The 17,155-nt window shown below is 39.6% G+C and overlaps 2 protein-coding genes and 1 long non-coding RNA gene across 4 annotated transcripts; 2 read left to right on the top strand and 1 right to left on the bottom strand.

Annotated features, from left to right (window-relative positions):
* Nucleotides 1–157: 157 nt before the first annotated feature.
* b3galnt2 (beta-1,3-N-acetylgalactosaminyltransferase 2) lies at nucleotides 158–8,906 on the top strand. Its single transcript, XM_077729695.1, has 12 exons — nucleotides 158–408; nucleotides 790–916; nucleotides 1,187–1,287; nucleotides 5,210–5,409; nucleotides 5,485–5,580; nucleotides 5,652–5,762; nucleotides 6,197–6,275; nucleotides 6,663–6,846; nucleotides 7,312–7,437; nucleotides 7,513–7,672; nucleotides 7,753–7,809; nucleotides 8,446–8,906. The coding sequence occupies exons 1-12, from the start codon at nucleotides 300–302 to the stop codon at nucleotides 8,581–8,583; spliced, it is 1,488 nt and encodes a 495-aa protein (XP_077585821.1). The 5' UTR covers nucleotides 158–299; the 3' UTR covers nucleotides 8,584–8,906.
* A 3,754-nt stretch (nucleotides 8,907–12,660) lies between these two features.
* On the bottom strand, nucleotides 12,661–17,097 carry ggps1 (geranylgeranyl diphosphate synthase 1). 2 transcript variants are annotated; one of them, XM_077729632.1, is made up of 5 exons: nucleotides 16,711–17,097; nucleotides 16,153–16,245; nucleotides 15,993–16,063; nucleotides 13,344–13,961; nucleotides 12,661–13,275 (listed from the first exon to the last, which is right to left on the bottom strand). In XM_077729632.1, the coding sequence occupies exons 2-5, from the start codon at nucleotides 16,223–16,225 to the stop codon at nucleotides 13,237–13,239; spliced, it is 801 nt and encodes a 266-aa protein (XP_077585758.1). In that variant the 5' UTR covers nucleotides 16,226–16,245; nucleotides 16,711–17,097; the 3' UTR covers nucleotides 12,661–13,236. The 2 variants fall into 2 exon arrangements, with proteins under 2 accessions (XP_077585758.1, XP_077585757.1); XM_077729631.1 differs by having other exon boundaries at nucleotides 12,661–13,961; nucleotides 16,711–17,094.
* On the top strand, nucleotides 15,195–15,807 carry LOC144205612 (uncharacterized). Its single transcript, XR_013328141.1, has 3 exons — nucleotides 15,195–15,256; nucleotides 15,348–15,445; nucleotides 15,624–15,807. It is a non-coding gene; the product is annotated as an uncharacterized LOC144205612 (long non-coding RNA).
* Nucleotides 17,098–17,155: the final 58 nt, after the last annotated feature.

Genomic DNA, 17,155 nt, shown 5'->3' with positions numbered 1-17,155 from the left:
TTAGTCAAAAATATGCCTCTATTTAGCCACTTTAAACCCCATCTTTTGTGCTATTCTTGAGGCTTGTCTTTAAACTCCAACTCCCAGAATACACCTCGAAAAAGCTCCTCGCCTCCCATTGGTGCAACTCTCTCTCTCATGGCAAACATGAGGCGGTGCTGAGAGTGACAAGTATTGAGCTGCGGAGCTCAAATGAAGCCCCATATCAGAGTCGTATTTAGTGCCATCGCTGCCGCTCGGAAGAAATCTCCTCCCCGCTGCAGCTCGACGCCACTTCGGGCGAATGAAGCGTTCCGTCCATGCGGAGATTAGCGCTGGTTCTTCTGCCTTGTGCTCTTGCCGTGCTGGTGCACTTGTGGTCGCTTCAACAACGGTGCTCCACGCCGCTGGACAACGACACGCACTCGGGTACTTTGACGCTTGACGGCCGAGCTTCACCCCCCACCTCGGATCGGATAACTTTCTGCACACAGGCGCTCCGATGAACTTTGCTCCAGACCAGACGCGGCGTGTTTATTTCCAACGCTTATTTTCTTAGTTGCACGGGAATTTTCAGTTGAAGTACGCAATTTAAAGCAAAAAAAAAAAAAAATGTGACAGATGAGCGATTATAGTGTTTTGCCATGCATCACCTTGATTTATAGCTTTATATTAAGTCATAAAAGTGTTTTTGATGAACCTCACGATGATTATTAAGATACATATGCAGCTTTTAAGCATCGGGGGGCGATACACGTGCAACATTTAAGCATCAGGCGATGGTCATGGATGTTTTTTTGTCAATTGCAGATGGAGTGGTACCATTCTATGAAGTTCTGGTGGGAGTACTATCTGCCAGGGAACATTCCAACCTGCGACAAGCCATAAGAGACACCTGGCTGGGCTATCTGCACCAGCACCCTCACTTCAAGCACAGGTCAGGAAAGTCCACATCCTCCTTCTGTTTCCATCCGTCACCCTCTCCTAAAGTGAAAAACAAAGCCGGCAGCTGGCAGCAAATATCCAAACTCATTTTCCCGTGCCCGACCGACGGGCAATCTTCTCCACATCCGTCATTCTCCCGAAAGCGGAATCGCAGATGTTAGCGGGATGACCCGAGTATAGCCACCCTGATGTAACCATGGTAACTGGAAGCGGATGGATAGACAGCGTTTTGACAAACAATTGTATGTGTCCTTGTTTCCAGAGTGGGGGTGAAGTTTATTGTGGGCAAACATGGGTGTCCTTTCCCCGAGGAGGACCGGGAAAATCCTTATTCCTGCTCTCTGCTCAACTTCACCCAGCCAGGTAATCAAAATACATCATGTGATGCAAATATAAGTATAATCAGAGGCGTTAAGTGTCAGGAACGAAGTCTTTGAATATGTGTTCTGAATAGAGGTAAAACACTCTTGATTGTCAAGGACACTGCTTTTTCTATCCTTAGTCAGTCTCAGAAAGAAACCCACAGTCAATATTGCCGCTTAGACTACCGCTCGAATGCTAGCTTTGTAGCTCTACAACACGGGTGTCAAAGTGGAGGCCCGGGGGCCAAATCTGGCTCGCCACATCATTTTGTGTGGCCCGGGAAAGTCAATCATGAGTGGCGACTTTCTGTTTTAGGATCAAATTAAAATGAAGATTGTATATCTATATTATATTTCCATATTTTCCCCATTTTAAATCAATAATTGTCATTTTTTAATCATTTTTGGGGGGTTTTAGTTCAAAAATGATTTTGTAAAATCTAAAAATATATAAAAATAGTTTCTCTGTTTTCCTCTATTATATGGAACATAATGATTAAAAGAGATTTTCCTTTACTAAGAAAAAAAAGCTCATAAGTTTCAGATCTATAAAAATTGAATAGTTAGGGCTTTTGATACAGTTCTTTTAATCTATTTATTAAAAATAAACATCTAAATATTACATCTATAATGGTCCGGCTCACATAAAATCGACCTGACGTTAATACGGCCCGCCAACCAACACGAGTCTGACACCCTTGCTCTAGAACATGTCTCATGAAATAATTGAACACGCTCGGCATCAACTGGGAGGTCATTGTTTACGTCTGCGGGCGTTAGCGAGGTGCACCACAACTTGCCTCTATAAAAATAACATTACAACCCATCATTATTGACTTTGTCAAGCTTATGGGTCACGGCATTGATATCTCATTTGTCGAGAACTTCCCCAGACGTGGCAATATCTGTAACTGCCAATCGCTTGTGTGCTCGGGATGCTCTCAAGTGCAACGGCAAAGAATTTTTATTCGGTTTTTAAATCCACTTCAGTATTTGACTTCTTATCCAGCCGAGTAAACGACTAATAAATGCTGATTGAAGCCATTTGGCTGTGCAGCATTAATCTCAAAGATTCCTACAATTAGCTGACTTGAAAAGATGCCTGAAGCTTAACATTTCTCCAACCGTGGATTTGTACTGATTGGACAAGAGACACAATACCAAGTTTTTTTTCCAGCTTTTTACTATTTAGATATAGTTTGTCAAGCAAAAAATGTTCAAATAGTCTGTAAATTCAATATAAACAGTTGTATCAATTTGTGTGTATCAAATATTAAGTATAAGTATTTCTGGTGTCAGGTTATACCTTTAACGTCCACTATTAAAAGCATCCTATGGGTAAGGACAGAAAAAACTGGACTCTGTGGTCTAAAGTACTATTTTCAGATGGAAGTCAATTCAGCATTCCATCTGGGAGTCAAGGACCCAGATTCTGGAAGAAGGTTAAGGTGCCACACAATCTATATGAACAATTTCCAAAGACAATGATAGTTGGGGGGTCATATCAACAACTTTGGGGCATTCACAATTGAGCCACAATGTCAAAAGGGGGATCGTCCACCAATGCTTAAAACCTGCAAAGAAAATATTCTAATATTCTATAGGCCAATGCCAAAGCTGGTTCTAAGCTCATTAAACCTTCACTGTCTTTATTTAGTATTTCTTTATCTATTGATATGACTCCTTCACTAGCCCGATAAACTTTAACTCTCCTTTTGGATAAAAAAAAGACCCAAAATAATAATTGGTTGACCTCAAAGTCACTTATCCCAATTGTACCCCTGCCGCGTGATTGGTAAGGTCACCCAACTCACTTTGACCACCCACTGCTTCCAGGTAAAGCTAATCTTAAAAGCAGAGATGCGTTCGTTTACACATAAAAACAAAGACATATTTTCCCTCAAATGTTGTTGTGACGTTTTGTTTTTCCTTTAAATTCCCGTCATTGTTTCTGGCTAAAAAAACATTCGAGCTATCTATTGGAATTTTAATTAAGACTAATGCTAGTCCTGCAACATGGTGATAAACTTGAGGTTAATAACATTCAGAGGTGGAGGTGTTAAATGAAATGAGTTACCTTTGATCAGTTTGTAGGAAAATGCATGTGTTTTTGTTGTTCATTTTTTCTTATGCGCATTTATCCCACAACATTATTAAAACAATAGTGAAATTGTCATAAGCATTAAGACTGCATTTGCATTTAGAATACTCTGCGATGGGTGTTTTTGGAAATAATTCTACAACCATAACATGGACATGAAGAAAAATAATCCTCTTTAGCTTTTTGCATATAGAACGTTAGGTTTCATATGATTAAAAAACCAAATACTAGGCTTATTGGACATTTTATTACTAATTTTTGTAGTATAACTATTTCTTATTGTCTTAAATTTACCTAAAATAAATCAATATCATACCATACTACAGTAACATTTTTAAAATAATACTCTAGCTTTTTTCATATTTAACGTTAGGTTTGATATGATTAAAAACCAAAATACTAGGTTTAATGAAGATTTCATAACTATAACTATTTATTGAAGTATAACTATTTATTAGAGCCTCTTTAATTTGCCTAAATTAATCAATTTTGTACCACACAACACACAGCAGTTTATTTTATTCCTATTTTCATAAAAATATTTTTTTTATACAGGCTTGAATTGTAAATTTATGTAAAAAAATAAATACAAAAAAGACAAGACTTATCTTGTTGTCGCATTTATTCAGAAGTAGTCCGAAGAACTGTAAAATCATTTCCCCCTGTTATTTTGAAGTCTGGTAATAGCAAGGCGAAATAGAAGGAAAAGTCATCACCCACTGTTTGGTGGCCTTTGCAACTAGTTTTGCTAACTGTAAATTGCCTTCTCAATAACAGCCATAAAGGTGTCTTCCAGGTTATTGCGACAGCGCTCCTCTCTATTAAGTGGCAAATGTCAAGAAGCACTTTGCCCTCTGTCCGACCAGTCGTGGGCACTCTTATATATTACTTGTCGGAAGCAATACTAAAAAAAAACCCAGACATTTTGGAAGATCAGCCTCGCGTAGAAGTGCGCTTCAATTTGTGGATTTTTGATGTTTGTGTCAGCTTATCTTCGAATAAGACTGACACACACACATCAGAGGCTTTTTAATGATTATTTTCAGGGTATTCTGGCGAGAATATAGTCAAGGTCTGCTTCCTTTGTGTACTTTTTAACAATTCATCCAGCCTCATATTTCAACGTGACAATCTGTAGCTGAGTTTTCCATCACAGATGCCAGTTATACATATTTGTGTGGAAATATTTCAATGTCTTTAAAGGACATAAATTGCGTCAAATGACTCAAAACTTTGTTGGCTTCACTTGTTTTTAATATAATATGTTGCTGTTGGCTTTTATGTCGGCTTTTCATGCATCTTCAGATGTTTTATATATTATCAAATTGTATTTTATAGTGTATTTTCTTCACTTAGTAGCTTTTTGGTGCAAATATTGTAGTTTTGTGGTCAATAAGGCGTTCCGTACTATTGTGTAACTTGAACTAGCATTACTTTGCAACTTGTTTTATATTATATATGTTAGTAATAGTATTTATTTTTTTCTTTTGGTGTGGCCTTCAAGGAGGTGGTAATTTTTCCTTGTCTTATTTGAAAAAATACACAGACACACTAATCTTTTAGGTCTTTTCAGCACTCAGCTACATTTGCTCAACTTGACATAACAATAGCCTCCAATGAATAAGCCTTAATCTTTTAATTGATCTCCAGCATATCAATGTGACTTTTTTTTTACAGTTCAGCATTAACCACACAGTTTGAGGCGACATTTTTCACAGTTAAATCACTATAACAGGATACTTTTATCTTCTCCTGTCACTTGATATTTCCTTAAATTGTTTACAATGGAGATATTGACTTTTTTGGTGATTTCTTGACTCAGAAGCAGGACAAGATGCCGAGAACGAAATCGTGACAGTGACCGACCCTTCCATACTGGTCCCCTCTGACGTTTCCGCAATAGCCCTGGATTTTAAAGTCCTCCATCCAGTTGTGATCACCAAACTGGGGGTCTTTCCCCGAGGAGGCCGGCCCGAGCTTACGAGCAATGTGACTGTAAAGCTCCTGCAACTGGATCAAGAGGTGCCTCCTTTTTTGTTGCTCCATTTACAACCTTCCGAGTAAAATAGCTTTTCCTAATGATCTTATTTTTTGCAGGAGGCTGTGGTAACGGCTCGCTTCAGCGCCATCAGCACAGGGACCCTCGTAAGCGGAATATGGTACAAACCAGTGGAGCAGTTTATCCTGCCCAAGGTAGGTTGTTATTTATTTTTGTGAGTGAGAGCAAGGTCGCCAGAAAACAAAGTGTACTTGTTTTTTTGCAGGGTTTTGAGGGGACGCTAGTATGGGAGAGTTCAGACTCCGACGTTCTGACCACAGTTAATGCGTCCTATGCTCAGCTCAACGATGGAGGAGGCGTACTTAAGATCTCCTCTGTAAGTAAAGGGTGCTCGGACGTTTCGTCGCCGGTCTTTTGGTCCCTTTTGGTCGCCGGTCAAATGGTGACAGAGTTTACTGTTCAAACCAGCTCTCAAAATTATATTCATGACAGAGAGAGTTTAATATCTAAGTAGTGTTTAATATCTAAGTAGTGTTTAATATCTAAGTAGTGTTTAATATCTAAGTAGTGTTTAATATCTAAGTAGTGTTTAATGTCTAAGTAGTGTTTAATATCTAAGTAGTGTTTAATATCTAAGTAGTGTTTAATATCTAAGTAGTGTTTAATATCTAAGTACTGTTTAACATCTAAGTACATTTGACCGGCGACCAAACATCCGGTCACGTAAGTAAAGAAGTCGTTAGGGGTGCCAGTCGGGTGAGACGAAAGCACAAAAATGAGAGCTAAAGTTGTTGTTTTTGGAAACCACAGATTGCGGAAGGCATACTTCCCCATAGGAGTGCCCTTGGATTTCCTGGTCTTGCTGGAGGATTCACCTTTACCATTTACGGTTGGTCCCAATTCCCCGTGTAAACATTTGAAAAGCTTCTTTCCCCTGGAAAGTGAAGCCACTCCATTCTTTTAGCTTCACGGCTCTAACCTTCTCTCGCACCTCATCTTGTTGAGCTCTATTATTGATTTCACACTTTTGCGGTTCGTTAGGTTTTAGTTTAGCGCTAAAAAGATTCTTGCTACTTTGGGGAAAACCGTTTTAGATTTGCAGTTTTAATAATACCTGGCAACAATAGGCTTGACTGTTATGGTGTGGTCTAATGTTTTTTCATGGCGTGCATTAAATCAATATCCCTATTAAAATTCCATAAAATCGTCAGAAGTAGTGCTTTGTGTACCTGTTTCTGTGCTACACCTATCAACCTCTTCCACTGCTTTGTGTCAGACCGGAGCAGTCTATCCGAGCACCTGCGGGGTCGTCCAGCCAGGATGGAACGACACGCCTCGGGCTTACGGCGGGAGAACGCCGCCTTAGAGCAAGAGAGCCTGAGGCATGGCGACATAGTGTTTGTGGACGTGGTGGACACCTACAGGAACGTGCCTTCCAAACTGCTTCACTTCTACAAATGGTACGACGTCAAGTGCTAATGACTCTGCTCTCCCTGTTTAAATTGCCCGGGCCCTCCAAGGAAATCAGCCATCTAAAATGGGAGTATGTCATTGCCTCACCAGCGTCCCACTGTCGGAGGCACAGATGTAATCAGTGCCACGGTGTCATCAATTATCCAGACGTGGGATAAACACTTGCATATTGAAGCCTAATCAATCAATGAACACAATTTCAAACTCATCAGGGGTTTGTTTGATCAAAATACAAAGTATCATTTTTTTTTTGGAGGCTGAGATGCAACAATAATTTAATGTCACTAACCATGCTTCTATCCCACTGTGATATTTTAACTATTAATTTAACTGTTTTTAGGGCACTCATTTAAATTCTAGGAACGTTAAGGTTATTGGAGGCTGAAAGCTGAATGTGTTTTTAGTTTTAAGAATATAAAATGAGTAAAATCCTGAAATTTCCTATGTGATAGGTCAGTGGAGAACATTGACTTCCGTTTGTTCCTGAAGACGGATGACGATTGTTATATCGACGTGGACTCGGTGCTAATGAAGATTGAACGCAAGGGGCTTAAGCGCAACAATTTCTGGTGGGGAAAGTAAGTAAACACTAGTGTCGTACATTGCACCGTTTTGTATTCTCAAATATGTACCAAGATGGTATTCCGACCCAGTTTTAGACAGAGCTGGGCAGTGGATCGCATCGGGAAGTGGCAAGAGCTGGAATACGCCAGTCCCGCCTACCCGGCCTTTGCGTGCGGGTCCGGCTACGTGGTGTCGCGTGACCTGGTTCAGTGGCTCGCTCGTAATTCGGAGAGTCTAAAGGCTTACCAGGTAGTAGCTCGTTTTGAACACCAGTCACCTTGCTGGGAAACCAAGCATGTAATGGGGAGCTTATCGATGTGTCACCCTAGGGGGAAGACGTGAGCATGGGGATATGGATGGCAGCTGTTGGACCTCAGAAATATCAGGTAAGCGATAAATTGGAAGCTAGTAAAATGCTCCGTCGGATTGCCAAAACTTTACAACAGCATGTAAAAGCGTATTCGTCCTTCCTTTGTTTTTGTTTTATCAAAGCACCAAACATAATGCTTGTTTTGTTCATTACAAACCAGATGGGTCATGTGACGATGCGATATCAGTAATGGAATTATGCTTCACCTTTGAATACGTGCCATGCACAAGATTTTATTGACATGATAGAGGAATACATTTTGACTACCGCTTATCTTCACAAGGGTCGCTGGGGCTGCTGGAGCCTATCCCAGCTAACTATGAGCACCAGGCGGGGCACACGCTTAGCCAATCAGAGGGCACAAGGAGATGGACAACCCTTCCCGCTCACACTCATACCTAGTGTCAATTTAGAGTGTTCGACTAGCCTACCATGCATGTATTTTGTCTTTGAATTATGCAAACAAACATGTCATGTCATGCAAATCAACTACTATTGCTTGCCCTTTAAAAAAAGAAGTGTGCTTGAAGACCACCTGGGTGCATCATTGTGTTGTTTAGTCTCCACACAACAGACTTGTTTGCAGTCTGTTCGGTGAGCAAAATAACCCGTTGGCGACAGTGCATTTTAACTTAACGCTTCTCCTGGCCAGGACCCCAGCTGGCTCTGCGAAAAAGAATGCTACCTGGACATGCTGTCGTCACCCCAGCACACGGCCGAGGAACTTCGTGTCCTGTGGGACAGGAAGAGGACTTGTGATGACCCGTGTGGATGTCCCTGGAGATTGTAAGGTCTGGATCATGTAATGCGCCACACTGCTTTTTTGTGACCTTTCGTCAAATTGTTCGCACTGTAATGACATTTTAGTGTTTTATGATTTTATTATAGCCGATAACATTGTTATATTATGTTATTATAGTCGATAATTTGCTTTTTTCCTGTCATACCGTCTTGCCGTTCCTAAAACATTGTACAAAGTGATGTTGCCTTACTGTACTTATAATAGAAGTGTAGATGAGATTATATGGAGATAAATCATTGTATCATTTACAACACCGATTTTTGACATAACACTCCTTTGCGGGACATAAAAGAGAATTCAAGAGAGGAAAACTGTTTCCAGTTTATTTTAGGATAATATGCACATTTATATTCATGTTGGGATTGTTTTATTTGCATTTCAGCTCAACAACTGAAAGTCCAAAATCAGCAGATTAGTACATTCGTTTGTTACTGAAGTCTTTTTTGCATCTAAAAAGGAAATAACTGTAGTGTTTTTCCTGAGATGTCGATCATCGACATGTGGAATATTTTGGGAAACCAAATACATTTTGGCCCTATGCTATTTTGACAGTAACAGTGAGTTTTTATGACTTCATCTTCATCCCTAAATTGAAAAAAAATCATTGAAGCCATTTCATATAATGTTTCTCACATGTCAGTCATGGAAATGGAAAAAAAAATGAAAACAATGTAGTTTTATAGTCATTTTTTTTCCCCACAAATTTGTACAATCTTGTAACGTTCAAGTTTTTCATCAAATTACAAATTAACACACAAACCTGGAGTACATCCAGAAGTCAGGTTTGACTCTTTATTTCTATATTAAATGTCCAAATACTAAATTTTCATCGTTTAGCTGATTTATAGAACAACCCTATTTTAGTCAGTGATTATATTTATGACATTGTTTTGTTGTGTCATACAATCAGAGGTAAACAAACATTAGAAAAGCCAACACTTGACCAAGGATGATATTTTTCCTTGGCACTATTCTCCACTGAGACAGGCTTTCAGAGCTCAAGGCACAAAAAAAGAAGATTTCACCAATGCATGCATTCATCGGACTTCAATTCCAAGTAAAGGTAAGACCGAAATATTTTCTTTTTAATTAAATGTCATTTTTTGTGTTCCATTTTGCATACTTGAAGTATACCGATATACAGTTCCAACATAAACAGCTACTCCATTATTATATAGGGCTCAAAAAGAAAGGAAAAAAGCATATGATAAATAGCACATTTTCTGCCCTTTAGATGTCACTTAAGTGTTTTGTTTTTCGGAGGTTTCCCCTGAAAATCCACTCTTGCAATTAGACTGACGTTTAAACAAACTGTGCTCTCTTGAGATTCAATCTCCTTCCACCACGGCAAGATGTCGCCAAGTCCCATCTGCATGCGTTCTAGTCGCCTGGTTTAAGACACACTTCAACGCTTTCCGCCCCTCATCATTTTGTTGTCTCCTCCTCTGGAACGAGGGGGAAATGAAGGAAAAACGTACAAACCAAAAGCTCCTTTTTTCCCACAAGTGCTTCTTCAGGAGATGAATTTATTTAATTTACCTCAACCATCACCTCGCCGACGACGTAAAAGGTTTCCATTCCCAATACTCCCTTTTAACGTGTCCACCTACACTCTCCACTAATGTGTCTATTCACAAGTCTAATTCGGCCTCTCTAATTGTGCCTTCCATCTCATGAATAGATATTTTTACACTCACTATGTGATGAACTGACTCATTCTCAGGGTTAAAGGGAGGTTCATAAAGAAGAGTGAGATTTAAAAACAACGTGTCAAAGGGGGGACATTCTCAAATGATTGCTTTTTTTTCTTCTTTTCTCATGATAAAATAATCTGCAGCTTCAACTTTCCTGTTAAGTGAACCAAAGGAATTCATCATAAAGAGCAAAGGTAGCGTAATTATGAAATTCAGGCAAAATAGGCCACCTGTTAATGGATAAATATACGCATTACTTTCCTCTTAATTTGAATAGTGGTCCAAAATGTGACTTTATTTGGAGTACATCTACCTTTACAGACAATATTTTCCTTAATAGCCTAATAACCTAACTTGCTGATCTTTATTCACCTTCATTGTAAACTTTGAAGAACATATTTTTCACACCAATATTGTTTTTTGATGCAAAGAGACACCTTAAGGAATACATTAAAATGCTAACCATTTTCTAACAGTTATGAAAAGAGTTTCCTGCTGTTCCAACTATCAAAATAGAACAACACCTCTCTTTTTTTTTTCCTTGTCCAACAATGATGAACAAACATAAAAATATGTCAAGTGGCATCACAACAACTTTTTTATTTTATTTTATTTTTTTTACTCCTGCAGAACCTTCCGAGCCGCTGTCAGTCATCCTCATCTGAGTGGATCTCCCCGGGAAGAAGCAGAAATCATTTATTCATGACACCAGGCAAGCAAAAAGAAAGCCTTTCTGACTATTTATGACACAGCTACGAGGATATGTAATATTAGCCACGCAAACACCACTTTGACTGCCTTGCTAAAAATCAGCATTTCCTTTTCAACGCTTTCCATGCACATCTACATACAGGGATGGCCCTGGTATTAGTATGTTTGACGCAGTGCATGGGGTCACTTGAAATATTACCATTTTCTAAAAAGCTTTAGCCCTTGTCGTTGCAATGCGCCTCACGAATAAATGGTGTTGTTTCATAAGGCCACTTGAGTATGACTGCAGTCATACATGGTAGAACAGCCAATGATTTTCTGTATAATAATTGGTTTACTAAGCAACAGAGTGAATAGCTTCACATGTTATATACGACTCTCATGTATGATAGATTGCTTAAGATACCATCTTATAATATTCTTTTCTGCAGAACAGAGAAAAAAAATGTGGTTTGACTAAAATATTCCCCTAAAAAATCCCATTCCTTTTGTTTTTGGGTCTGTTTGCCATTCATTTCAATGGCACGGAAACTTCCCATCATGCCTCTTGATTTCCAAACCAGCAAAAATCTACAAAACATATCATTATTGTTTTTGGTGATTTTTCACCTAAAATTTTCAATTCAAAACCAACTGTCATTGCCACCCATTTATATAGCCTATCATTGTTTTTGGCGATTTTTCACCTAAAACTTTCAATATGCCCTAAATTTCCATGCCATTGGCAGCATTAATACCCGCCAATCAACAGAAAATGACCCCAAAATACCACCAAAATATACATGAAGTGACCCTAGATCACCGCAAAACTCCTAATTGCAATTTCTCCAAAAATCTGCCTTTTTTAGGTCCCATCTTTCCCACTGTACGATAATTGAAGGCTGAAGATGGCAAATACTTCATTATATTCTCTTCTGGCCCCAAATAGGCAGCAATGCAGCAGACGGGAGGCTTTGCAAACAAGTGAGTGCTGTTAAAAATATGCTTGCGCACATGTTGCTCTTTGAGCAATGACATGAATATTAAGCAGGCCTTTTTCATGTGTATACATCAGTGCCCCGGAGTGTCGTTAGCTCATGTCAAAACTTAACATCTGTCTGCCGAGGGCGTTTCTTATTCCTATTCATGGATTTAAATTCACTTGGCAATATTTTAGATGAAGCTGGACCCGAACTTAACTCACTTTGGGCACGTGCATAAAAGTTGAAGTCATTTGAGCTTTGAAAAGAGGAAAGGGAACATGTCTTTCCTTGCTGTTACCTGCAATATTTATGAAATTGCAGTCCTTAAAACACAGCCTGACGATAAATAAACCAAATCTTGCAGGGGTGAGTGGGAATGGTAGCTGGAACAAACACCAACGAGTGAGGAGAATCAATCTCAGCATCCACCAAATGAACAAATGTGATTCATGGGATGGTTTTGACGAGTGAGTCTGATGGATTCATCAGTTCCACTGCACGTGTATTTGCATTTTGTCACCCTGTTATAGTAAATAACAAAAAAAGCCTATATTTTAGGTAGGGAAATTGACAGTGGCTTAAATCCTTCTAGAAATACATGACACAAAGCTTTTTTGAAACTAAGTAACCAAGGCACAGGGGCTGTTTGTTCAGTAGGTGGCGCTTTTTCTCTCAAAGACAACACTAGAAAGGCCAAGTTTAGATGCATTCTTGAATCTTTATTGAATTGCTGTTAAGTGCAAAATAGTGACAACATGATGATGCAAGCTTTTGGTCAAGAATATACTTGTGATGCTTCAGTAATATTTGAGTAAGAGTGCATTGACAAAAGGAATAAGAAAAACATTTTAAAAAGGCAACGAAACAGCAGGATGTCATGTAACAAACAGCCCAGCTGAGATTCACTCTGAGCTTCATGAGTGTTTAAAGATGGACTTCAGCCTAACACTCAGTTGGTTAAAAAGCAGATGTTTTATATATATATACACTAATAACAATAGCATGCATAGGAAATGAAATGTCTGCATTATTCAACAAAATCTGACCCAGCTTAAAAATGTTCGCATTTTCAAGCAAATGCGAACAATAATCCTGCATTTCCACGTCATAATATTTCTTATTACAGACCATAGGTTTCCTATGCTTCCAATAATATTCAAGTTTTGTCATCTTCTATCAGGAGTGTCACATTCTACACTTTTCAGGATATTCTTGGAAGAAACAGTCAAGCACTGGACTCAGTTTCAGCATCTCGGTGCATCCGGCTGAGGTGTTTAATCAGACTTTCCAGTTGAGGGTTTCCACCAAACTCCCTGATCAGATGGTAAGATTCAGCTTCCAATTCCTGCAACGTCTTCCGGGTGTACGCGAACGAGCCCACCTTTTCCAAGTAGTCGACACAGTATCGCTTGATGTCCAAGTTCTCAGTACGCTGCCTTAGGATATTCTGCACCTGGGTGCTCTCTGGACACGACCAGATGGCGTGGATGGTTGGGAAAGAGAACTTGCCCTCGGTCAGGTCTTCGCAAAAACTCTTGTTGTCGCTGTATTCTCGCGAGCTCAAGTTGGCGTAGTCGTCCCGGATCTGAAAGAAGAGACCCAATGTGTCCAAAAGAGGCTTCAAGTCCTGCTTCCATTCAGAAAAAAGTTGCATGAGTCCCACGGCAAGACCGAAGAGACCTCCTGTTTTCTGTAGAACCATTTGGCGGTACTCTTTTTCTGTCGGACAAGTGTAGGTGTCCCTCCAGTGGATGTCCAGACCCTGGCCGCGGTGGAGCTCCAGCAGTTGCCGGGTGAACACATGCACGGCTTCGGGGTTGTCCAGGGTCAAGACTTTCTCCAGGCCCAGGAAGTAGACGTAGTTGGCCGAGTTAATGACCGAGGGAACGCCGTAGATGCTGTGGGCTACGGGGAAACCTCGACGTAGGGTGGAGTTGTCTTCAATGTCATCGATGAGCAGGCTGGCGTTGTGCAACATCTCGGTCACTTCGATGATCACCTGCAATTAGGAAGGAAGAACAAGCAAGCACATCAGAACGAGGATTATTGACACACTACAACTGGTAAGCAGCAGAGGGCGTTATGTTGACGTCTTTTTTTTGTACTAACAATCTTGGAAATTTGATGCTATTCCTGACGCCAGTGAAAACACTCCTATTTTATAACGTTCAATGATCATTATTTCAAAGGTCCTGATATTTTTTTATTCTTACTTCACAGGTCACTATCAAGCAAGTGCATCATCTCTTGATAAAATTTGTCCAGACTAAAACCCCAATGAGATTAGGTTAAGAAAATGTTAGTTATTGATTATGTTCCACAAAATCCCTCACCTTAAAATTATTAATAGTTTTATTTCGTTAGGAATTCCCACACTGATGTAAATTGAAACAGCCTTCGTCTCTTTGGAGAGGACACAAGAAAAAGAAAAAAAAGAGTGCTGGACTTGAAGGCTGTTGGTATTTAGACTGAGCTGTTTGGACAAAGAGGCTCAGCGTGTCAAACAGATGGCCAAGGCTGTCCAATACAACCTCTCACCAACCCTGAAACTTGAGTGAGCCACTTTACACACTGACACCGGGAAATAACCCAAAAATGATTAAGTTCTCTATCGATTCTCATAGTTTTTGACAATCTGGTCAATAGAAAGAACCTCACCCAAATGCTTACCCATCCACACTTCAATGCGACCATTCCTGCCTCGACCAATCCAAAATTTGCATTAAAAACACTGCTGAGGAATGCATTTAGTCCAACTGCTGTTGCCCGAGCGCCATGTGCAGTCACTAAGTCTTCATTCATCATCACCACACTTTACTGATTGTGGAAGTCACAGTTTGCCAAAGCCGCAAACAGTGATCTATTAACCACACAGGCAAATCTTGACCACAAACAAGTGCATTTACTGCAATCTACTGAAGGCTAGTCAGTTGGGAGCAGTCTGTCTTTTTGTCAATTTGGCGGGGAGCACAAATAGTCGTGCCAGACAAGGCAGTGAATAGAAAGTATGACCCCCTCATGCCTGCCAAAGGGGTTTTTTTCATAGGCTGACTAGTCCATAGCAGCAGTGTAATCCAAATCTGTAGACTATGAACACAAAACTACCAAATTCAATAGTAAGTACAGTGAAGGAAAAGACTAAACCAGTTTGTTTGGTTCGTGACAGGCTCCACCACAACACAATTGGACTCAAATCAAGTGGAACTTACAACGTTCTTTCTGCCTGACTCAGTGTAAATGGACTTTCTGTTATTGAACCATCCAGAATTTGTAGTTCTTGTTGATTTATTGCAGGTGATTCTGGATCTGACACATGGGATGTGAACTGAAATGACGAGGCCACCTAAATTTAACTTTACTTATCGTGTTTATGTTTTTCTAACAGAGGACAAGATGAACACTGCTGATAATGAACAGATGGACTTTTTGGCCTACACTTTGGTCGTGTCACTCATCATAGAGAAGGAATATTGATCTGCTAAGGTAAGATTTTCCAACAAATATATGTGCATGCTTAGCATTTCTATATGCAATATAAAGATGGGATTCATAGGAAAGACTCTGTGCTCAATAGGGAGAATATATTAGGCATCATGGACTGTTGTTGATGTCCAAATGAATGACACAGTACACCAATGTCAGTCCCTCAATTTATCTGAAGGTGCACTCGTTTCCATGGCGGCGACGTCTTGGCAGCCGAACGCTAATGATGCCGAGAAGAGCGCCCTCAGTCTGCGTGATGGGTTCAGCGGGAGTTTAGCGAGCGCCAAGCAAAGAGGGGGAGGGGGCGTGCTGTGCCATAATTCACTGCAATTGCAATTACAACGCTTTTGGCAGATGATTAAAGTCAGATTTGTTTAGTGTATGAGTGTTAGGTCATTCAGACTACAAACAAATGGGGCTAAATGATAAAATTATGTCTATTTTATTTCATGCCCAATATTTCTATCTGATTCACTTTTTTTTTTCAAATTAAGCAATATATGGTTAATTAAAATTTCTCTACAAGTGTTTAGTTTGTATTCCTCACCTGCAATTTGTCCTCTGGAACATTGAGCCAATGGTTGAAGGCTTGAGCAAGTTTTGTCCTCACTTGCTTCCCTGAGAGGTCAATCATAAAAAGGGACATGAATAATAGAAATGATTGTTTCATCAGTCATAGTAAATTAAAAGTAAAGAAAGGAACTCACCTGGCAGTTGCAGCAAGTATTTGTATGGCTCCAGCAGAATCCGCTCCGATGCTGCTTCTGGCTCACGGTCCATCACTTCAGAACTATTAGATTCTTTTTTGGGGGGTGGAGAAATTTAATTTTTAGATCTATATTTTTAAAGGTATTCTATAAATACATGAGTTATTATAACTTTGTAACTATCGCACAGATCTTACCTATGCACTTTATTATATTGTTTTGTCAATGGAATAATACAATAGATACAACCTGATCACGTGACTGTTTACAATTAGCAAGAATGCACGAAGTTAAGAAGAACAATAATATTATTCAATTGCAATCAAGCGATTAAAAAAAAAAAGAAAGAAACCTTATATGACTTTATTCAACACATTTTTAAAAATCTGGAATCATCCAAATTAATAATAACAACAATATCACCATACTTTTTAATATAGTTGGTTACTTGGAGGGCAAAAAATATTTTAGAGAAGAAACTATTATTTTATAGCCACTGGCGAGCTTAGATCTATGATAATTTAATATATACATGGAAATGTTTTCATCTCTACCTACCTTGGCTTTCGCCGATCAGATTGGTGACTCGCACTTCCTGTAAGCCACACGGCTATCTGACATCAGTTAGCATGCTATTAAAAATCAGCCGCTAAAGGGAACTTGTGACTGTTTTAACAGCAATCGTGTGGGGAAAAAAGAATAGATGACCAATTTCTAAATTCAATAGCTTTTTATCAATGCACGGATCCACTTATTAAACTAAACGCTATGATGGCGACCCGAAACAACTGGGCGGAATGGTCTGCTGTGCTATCAGAAAAGTTAGCTCGTCGAGCCATACGTATTTGTGCGTCAAGATCAAGATGTGTTGACTTTATTGACTACGTTGGCCGACGGACACTTCCGTTTGTAGTTAAATGGGAAGAAAAAAAACCTCCTCCAATCGGGACATAAGATTCAGTAAAACAAACGCACCTAGTTTTTATAAAGATGGTGCTTGTAG

This window comes from Stigmatopora nigra, chromosome 12 (genome assembly GCF_051989575.1).
Source record: "Stigmatopora nigra isolate UIUO_SnigA chromosome 12, RoL_Snig_1.1, whole genome shotgun sequence".
NCBI classification, from domain to species: domain Eukaryota; kingdom Metazoa; phylum Chordata; class Actinopteri; order Syngnathiformes; family Syngnathidae; genus Stigmatopora; species Stigmatopora nigra.
Note: the sequence above shows the minus strand (reverse complement) of the source record. Positions and strands in the feature narration are given on the sequence as shown.

Excerpts from the sequence above, each read along its gene's own strand:
- b3galnt2 (XM_077729695.1), top strand. The coding sequence starts at position 300 with ATGCGGAGATTAGCGCTGGTTCTTCTGCCTTGTGCTCTTGCCGTGCTG. Across the intron at positions 5,581-5,651 it reads AGCAGTTTATCCTGCCCAAG|GGTTTTGAGGGGACGCTAGT; the intron begins GTAGGTTGTTAT and ends GTTTTTTTGCAG. Across the intron at positions 7,673-7,752 it reads AGAGTCTAAAGGCTTACCAG|GGGGAAGACGTGAGCATGGG; the intron begins GTAGTAGCTCGT and ends GTGTCACCCTAG.
- ggps1 (XM_077729631.1), bottom strand. The coding sequence starts at position 16,225 with ATGGACCGTGAGCCAGAAGCAGCATCGGAGCGGATTCTGCTGGAGCCA. Across the intron at positions 16,064-16,152 it reads ATACTTGCTGCAACTGCCAG|GGAAGCAAGTGAGGACAAAA; the intron begins GTGAGTTCCTTT and ends TTGACCTCTCAG. Across the intron at positions 13,962-15,992 it reads TTCCAGAGGACAAATTGCAG|GTGATCATCGAAGTGACCGA; the intron begins GTGAGGAATACA and ends TCCTAATTGCAG.